Source organism: Rana temporaria, chromosome 1, assembly GCF_905171775.1.
Source record: "Rana temporaria chromosome 1, aRanTem1.1, whole genome shotgun sequence".
Lineage (NCBI taxonomy): Eukaryota > Metazoa > Chordata > Amphibia > Anura > Ranidae > Rana > Rana temporaria.
In genome coordinates, this window is record NC_053489.1 from 204,763,539 (window position 1) to 204,771,955 (window position 8,417).

Consider the following 8,417-nt stretch of genomic DNA (forward strand, 5'->3'; position numbering starts at 1 on the left):
TATATTCATACGAACCACTAAGGATTTCATTATTGGTTCCCCAGAAATCAGCTAGCTTGGCAGGTCTGTGATAGAATTCATCTCGGTTGGCAGCTAAGATGAGTCTGTAATGCAGAAGAGAAAAAGGACAGACAGGTTATCATACAATACACATTAATCAATGCGATACGCAAAAAAACAGTACAGTTTGACCTGAAATAGAATCATCACATGCTAAAGTTCTCATACCACAGCTATAAATTCATTCTGTAAAATTTAGTTTCTGTTATGTAACAAAACACTGAAAACAGCAGCGGAAATAAAATAAAAAGTAACCTAAAAGCTACTCTTCTAAATAAGAGCTTAACCCGGACAGAAGTTCCACCCGTTTAGTCCTGTAAATGTGTGTGATCTGATGTCACAACAATGCTGACCTTCTAGTGACACAAATGTGCATGCTACCAACTTTGGACTTAGGCCTCATTCACACAAGGCGGACTCTGTTCCTACGGAGTCCGCCTGGTCCCGCCAGCTCAGCGGGAGATCAGTCCGCAGATCTCCAATGAGCCGACGGATGACAAGCTCCTCTCTGCTCACTCAGTGGGGAGGGGCTTGTCGGGCACCGCTGTCTCCTATGGAGCAATCTGATAAAAACGGACAGCATGTCCGTTTTCATCAGATCTTACCCGATCCGATCCGCCATGGACGGATGGGGACGTGCCCCCCATACGTCCGTTTTTAGCGGATCGGATGTCAGCGGACATGTCTCCGCTGACATCCGACGCTCCATAGGGATGCATGGAGCGGCCATTCAGGTCCGCCGTCAAAACTGACAGGCAGACCCGAATGGTCCGTCCGTGTGAATGAGGCCTAATTACAACACTATATATGCCAGTTGATTTTAAACATCACTATACAGCTAAAGCGAAACTGTGGCCACATTATTTTGTTTTTTTAAATAAGGATTCAAACCCTCGCCAAACCTCATCTTAATCCAAATTTTGCAACAGGAAACTTCCCAGTCCGCAGATATTAAATGCTTGATTGTAGGTGGGAACTTTAGCAGCACCCACGTCTAGTTCAGGTGATGTGGTTTGCTGGTCCTGCACTGATTACAGCACAAGTGTGATACTGTCTATAAGAGGGGGTGGCAAAAAGACCATTCGCTGGCATTCAGAGCAATGTTCACAGAGCAGCCATCACACTCGCCACTCTGTGCAGCCAGAGCAGTCTCTACAGTGTCTGCACCCCCATGCTCCACCGGTCTAGGGTCCCGATGTCATCAAGACCAGAGGAGGGTCCATACCCTCGCTCTTCCAAGGAACAGTCCACTGTCAGGTTGTGGGGGAGTGCTCCCTGGCCCAGTAAGTGGAGGATCGGTAAGAAAAACTGTCTCATCTCCCCATGAAAAAATGAGCAATTAACCATTGCAGTATGGGCAAAGCCCCCCCCCCCCAAAAAAAGGGATAATTTTACATTGAAAAAAAAAATCTTACTGAGCTTTTCCCTGACTAGGCCGGCCATAGACAGAGCAAGTTTCTTTACTGCACCCAGACAGTGTTGACAGGGGTATCCCTCTTGCAGAGTTATTGTCTTTTCCCGGCGGGGGAATCCAGTGATTACTGCTAGCAGCTATAAAAGAGCCACTGGCAATAATAACATGAAAAATCCGGCAGGCTGGTTGTACCCAAGCTGATCGATTGATCAACTTGGGTACATTCAGCCTGCCCATACTTGGTTCGAATCTTGTCTGGTTACCGCTGAACTGGCTGAGCTTTACTAATGTTTAGGAGGGGGCCGAAGAAAATGTTAACATAATTAACCATGTCTGTATTATGCTGGCAATTTCCATTATCAGTGGTAAACTAGATTTGAACACTGTCTGTTCTAACATAGGGTAAGAAATTAAGATTTTGGTTATCACTGTATGTTAAGGAACTTTAAAAAAAAACAAAAAAAGTTTTTTTCAGGTCTGTATGTATGAATCTGCTCTAAACAATCGTTTTTACCCGTTTTCCAAGAAAGGAACAAAAAAAATGTACAGGCATTTCCCCCCATCATTATACAAGGCTTTCAAAATAAGCACCATCAGAATGTCTACTGAAATATGTTGGTAAGACATTACATAAGGCACAGTGATTACAATATAAATCTAGAGCGCAAAGTCTGTATCAAAACATTAGAAAGTGAGAATTAAAAAAAAAAAAAAAAAAAAGGGAAGAAGAATATACAAAAGTTTTTTCTGTGTACTAGCAGTAACTGCTCAGGCTTAAAGGGGTTGTAAAAGGTAACAAATGTTTCTCTTAATAGCTTCCTTTACCTTTACCTTAGTGAAGTCCTCCTTCACTTACCTCATCCTTCCATTTTGCTTTTAAATGTCCTTATTTCTTCTGAGAAATCCTCACTTCCTGTTCTTCGGTTTGTAACTACACACAGTAATGCAAGGCTTTCTCCCTGGCTTGGAGAAAGCCTCTTGAGGGGGGAGGGGGCAAGCAGGAGTGTCACTCAGGACACCCACTAACACACAGCTCCTTTCTCTATCTGCAAAGTAGAGAGTGTTCTAACTTGCCTGCTCGCCCCCTCAAGAGGCTTTCTCCACACCAGGGAGAAAGCCTCGCATTACTGTGTGGAGTTACAGACACAAGAACAGGAAGTGAGGATTTCTCAGAAGAAATAAGGACATTTAAAAGCAAAATCAAAAGGATGAGGTAAGTGAAGGAGGACTATTTAGGTTTTTTTTTTTTCCTTTACAACCCCTTTAAAGCGATTATAAAAGGTTTATGTTTTATTTAAATAACAAATCCTGCTCTGCACAATGATTTTGCACAGAGCAGCCCCGCTCCTCCTGTTCTCAGGCCCCCCGACAGCATTCCTGCCCCCCCCCACACAAAGTGGCCACTATTGCAAGCCGTTTGCTATGAGGGCTCATGCGGTCTCACTTCTGAGCCACCTCTGTGTCCACAAGACACCCCGCCCCCCTGAAAGAGCCTTGGCTCTCGTGCACATTGCTGGATCGAGATTGAGCTCAATGGGGGGCGCAAGCTGAACTCAGATGTATGCATAAAGGTAAAAAAAAACTTCAGCCTTTACAAGCACTTTAAGACCTAATCTCAGAGATCTACAAACATGCACATTATAATGCGAGGTTCAACCTGCCACAGAAGAAGGAGATGAAGAAAAGGGTGGCGAGAGAAAGTAGTGAAGAAAGAAAGCCAGGGTCCTGGCCAAGGTCTATCCATTTCTCAAAATATGGTATATACCATAACCATGAATCTCAGACCTTCTCAAACTTCATCTGTTGGTACAGTATTTTAGAAAACTTATAATTTTCTCGTTAAGCATGATACCAGGGTGCTACACATACACACACACACACACATATATATTATACACACACACAAATAATAAATATTTGGCAGATTTTTTAAATAATGGTACCTAAAATTTGGAAAAGTAATAAAAAAACTTTACTCATAAAAAGATGTTATTTTAATTACTTTCCATGCATAACATAAAAATTAGGAAAAGTAGCACAATATTACAGAGATTTCTTCCGATTTAGGCCTAATGCACACTGGACATAATAAAAACGCCAGTAGCGTTGCCACGTTAAAAACATTTTATTTTTCTGCTTTTTTGCATTAGAGTTATGCCACGTTTTTCCACGATAGTGTTTTTAGCAAGAAAGCACAAGCCATGGATTCAAAAATGCTCAAAAACCGCAGGTTAGCCGCATTTTACTGGCATTGGAGAATTTTTACAGCCCAAAAACGCCTCTCAAAACCCACTAGTTCTGGTGGAGTTTTCCCAGCCAGAAAATGCTAAAGCCAAAAGTTGCATAGACACATATGAGAACATGCTGGGGGGTTTACTGGCTGCAGAAAAATACCAGAAGCAAAAAAACAGCAACTGTAAAAACATCCAGTGTGCATGAGGCATTAAAAAAGGTATACTCCATATGTGGGCATCTTTATGGCTGGGAGATCATTTTGGCCCATTCCAGGTTTCACGTTTAAATATCTATTGTTTATTTCCTGAATCCAGAGTAAGTCAAATACTAGGACAACGAACAATGTCTGAAATGGTCCACTAGATATTGCCATCACTATAGCCCCATTAAATTGTATTAATAGCTGAAACCTCGGTAAGTTATCAAAAATTTCAAGTCATCAACACAAACATTTAAAGAGTATGTTGAATACAGAATATCCCAAGTCTAATGTCCTGTACGCACGATCGTAATTTCCGATGGGATAAAATCCGATGGAATTTTCAGTCGGAATTTCATTCAAGCTGTCTTGCATACACACTGTCAGACCAAATTCCGACCGTCCAAAACGCGGTGACGTAAAGCACTACGACGAGCCGAGAAAAATTAAGTTCAATGCTTCCGAGAATGCGTCGACTTGATTCTGAGAATGCATGTTTTTTTTCTCCGTCAGAGTTCCACACAGACAATCGGAGTTTCCCATGGAAAAAAATCCTAACATGTTCCATTTCTAAACTTCGACGAAAAAAGGCCGATGGGGCCCACACACGGTCGGAATATCTGATGAAAAAATTCTGTCAGACTTTTTTCAACAGAAATTCCGATCGTGTGAACAGGGCATTCGTTTATCTTCAAAAATAAATACAGATGAGATTAAGTTAGTTTAACATTTTACATTTTTCAAAAGCTAAAATGCAAACCCAAATACATACAAATAAGGAAAGCCATTAGGCCCTTGGTACAAATAGACACATAGGCCCAGATTCTCAAAGGAGATGCGACGGCGTATCTCCAGATACGCCGTCGCATCTCCGAGTCTGAGCCGTCGTATCTATGCACCTGATTCTTAGAATCAGTTACGCATAGATATCTATTAGATCCGACCGGCGTAAGTCTCTTACGCCGTCGGATCCTAACTGCATATTTTTGCTGGCCACTAGGGGCGTGTACGCTGATTTACGCCTAGAAATATGTAAATCAGCTAGATACACGAATTCACGAACGTACGCTCGGCCGACGCAGTACAGGTACGCCGTTTAAATTAGGCTTTTCCCGGCGTAAAGTTACCCCTGCTATATGGTGGCGTACATGCGGCGTACCAATGTTAAGTATGGACGTCGTTCATGCGTCAAATTTTGAAAAATTTACGTTGTTTCCGTAAGTCGTCCGTGAATGGGGCTGGACGTCATTTACGTTCACGTCGAAACCAATAAGTAATTGCGGCGTACTTTGGAGCAATGCACACTGGGATATTCCACAGACGGCGCATGCGCCGTTCGTGAAAAACGTCAATCACGTTGGGTCACATAACATTTACATAAAACACGCCCCCCTGTTCCACATTTGAATTAGGCGGGCTTACGCCGGCCTATTTACGCTACGCCGCCGCAACTTACGGAGCAAGTGCTTTGAGAATACTGCACTTGCCCATTTAAGTTGCAGAGGTGTAATGTTAAGCCTGCTCAAAGATGCGCCGATCTACGTGAATCTGGGCCACTGTATTTATAAAAGAGTCCATTATATGTCAAGATGATAAAGTAATGCTAGCAGCGCAGTAATACATTTTAATTTCTGATATATCTGCTAATTTCTGGCTTTTGAAGCTGTAGGCTGGAAATCTTGTGATTGCCAGGCTTACACAGGATGTACATTATCTGTCTCCTGGCAAACTGATAAAGGAATCATTTCTAGAGTTTGTTTGAACACAGGCAAAATGCTGACCTCATGTAAGGCAGGAGCAGGGTGCCAGCTATGAACAGAGATAAAAGGATGTTCAAAGGGTCTTAGAAGAGGATGAGTGATATAATGGATGAGAAAACTGCTCTACTCAAAGTGGATTGCGCCGATGCAGTAAGCAGAGAACAGCAATACTCAAATACGACCAAGTTTCCCTGGAAAACAATAGCCGAGGACGAAGAGTTCCATTTTTAATACAAGTAATTGGAAAAAATTCATTGTTTTACACAGCCAAGTAAGGCACAGGGGGCCAATCTTGTTTTAAAGATTCATTCTAAGGATGAACCAAAGACTCCACGCTGGATGTAAAATGTCCTCTTCAGAGAGCCAATAAAGATGTCCTAGTGCAGGATCTCAGTGACAAAAACACAATTTAAACTGTCCTACCAACATCTGTTTTCTACAAATATTAGCCATCTACCGTTAAAATAGAATGCTACAGTCTCATCTAATCTGTATCCATTTATTTTTTTTATTTTTTTATTCCACCTCAGACTCAACCACAGCAAGAGACTTGCTCATGATTTTATTCATAATTCTGTCTCCACTTTTTGGTTTTGCATCATTTGTGGTATTTCAAACGTTATTTTATTTTATGTATTTTTACGCATTTTTTTTCCTTTTGTTTCCCATTATATTAGTTATTTTACATATTCTCTTTTATTTCAGTTAATATAAACCTTACCCACCCCCTTTCACCCTCCACCCCAAATGGTTTGTCCATTACTTTCTTTTTAGTCTTCTTTTTTTCTTCTTCCTTTTAATCTGTATCCATTTTCTAACTGTAATTTTTTTTTTTTTTATGCAGGTTACCGCTACTAGCCTCATTCAAACTGAAATAAAAAAATCTGTCCAGATCTCATGCTGCTGTGATAGTTTCTAAACCAGGGTTCCTCTACAACCTACCCATCCATTGCAGGCAGGTGATCACGTCCCCACCTAGTCAACCCCTTATTTGTTCCTCCTAATGCAGAGCAACGCAGGGAAGCAACATATTTAATTTTAATGTGTCAATTCAAGCCAGCCCTCCTGTTCTGTTCACTTCAGGCTTTTGCACGTGGCATCACATGGGTTGAATGAGTGAGGAACACTGGCAGGATTAGTGTGCCAGAACATATATAGCAGCTTCCCTGCGCCGTTCTGCGTGAGGAAACTGCTTCCACAACACATACTACCGATCCCAATATTGTGCCCTCCTGACCACCAACTTATGCTGTGACGACCTGGCCCCACCTGCATTGTGCCCTGACATTATTGTACTATGACCTCCTGACAACACTGTACTCTGCCCTTCTCACCCTGGTATTGTGCCCTCCTTTCCCTGTACTGTATCCTCCTGATCCCAGTATTGTGCCCAGCTGGTTCTCTGTACTGTGCGCTCCTGACCCCCCCTTCCCCTATACTGTACCTTCCTGAACCTCCTTGTAATGTGAATAACTGCCCCCTATTGCTCTGCCCTCCTGTTTCCCTGTGCCCTGTACTCTGCTTATCCCAACCATTCAACCCAGAACATCTGTGCAGAAAAAATAAAAAAACATTATATATGCTTTTTTAGCAAAGACCCTATAGAATACAATAGCGGCCATTACAACTTTTTATCTCGCATGGTATTTTCGCAGCAATTTTTTGAACGCATTCTTTTGTGCTTAAAAAAAAACAGTAAAGTTAGCCCAATGTTTTTGCATAATATGAAAGATGAAGTTACGCCGAGTAAATAGATACCCAACATGTCACCCTTCAAAATTGTACACGCTCGTGGAATGGCGCCAAACTTCGCTACCTAAAAATCCCCATAGGCGATGCGTTAATTATTTTTATTGGTTACATGTTTTTAGTTAAAGAGAAGTTCTAGGGCCAAAATTATTGTGCTCGCTCTAACGTTCGCAGCGATACCTTACATGTGTAGCTTGAACACCGTTTTCATATGTCGGCAGAAATTACGTATGCGTTCGCTTCTGCATGTGAGCTACAGGGGACAGGGGGCGCTTGAAAAAAAAAAATATATTATACACACACACACACACACACACACACACACACACACACACACACACACACACACACACACACACACACATATATATATATATATATATATATATATACAGTGAGGAAAATAAGTATTTGAACACCCTGCTATTTTGCAAGTTCTCCCACTTGGAAATCATGGAGGGGTCTGAAATTGTCATCGTAGGTGCATGTCCACTGTGAGAGACATAATCAAAAAAAAAATTCCAGAAATCACAATTTATGATTTTTTAACTATTTATTTGTATGATACAGCTGCAAATAAGTATTTGAACACCTGTCTATCAGCTAGAATTCTGACCCTCAAAGACCGGTTAGTCTGCCTTTAAAATGTCCACCTCCACTCCATTTATTATCCTAAATTAGATGCACCTGTTTGAGGTCATTAGCTGCATAAAGACACCTGTCCACCCCATACAATCAGTAAGAATCCAACTACTAACATGGCCAAGACCAAAGAGCTGTCCAAAGACACTAGAGACAAAATTGTACACCTCCACAAGGCTGGAAAGGGCTACGGGGAAATTGCCAAGCAGCTTGGTGAAAAAAGGTCCACTGTTGGAGCAATCATTAGAAAATGGAAGAAGCTAAACATGACTGTCAATCTCCCTCGGACTGGGGCTCCATGCAAAATCTCACCTCGTGGGGTCTCAATGATCCTAAGAAAGGTGAGAAATCAGCCCAG

The 8,417-nt window shown here is 41.8% G+C and overlaps 1 protein-coding gene across 3 annotated transcripts in view; it reads right to left on the reverse strand.

Moving 5' to 3' along the window:
- The window catches only part of TANGO2 (transport and golgi organization 2 homolog), a 177,868-nt gene that overhangs the window by 86,622 nt on the left and 82,829 nt on the right, over positions 1–8,417 (reverse strand). For all 3 annotated transcript variants that reach the window (XM_040347879.1, XM_040347872.1, XM_040347883.1), the window contains exon 3: positions 16–104. In XM_040347879.1, coding sequence (XP_040203813.1) covers positions 16–104 — 89 coding nt within the window. The remainder of the gene's footprint in view (positions 1–15; positions 105–8,417) is intronic.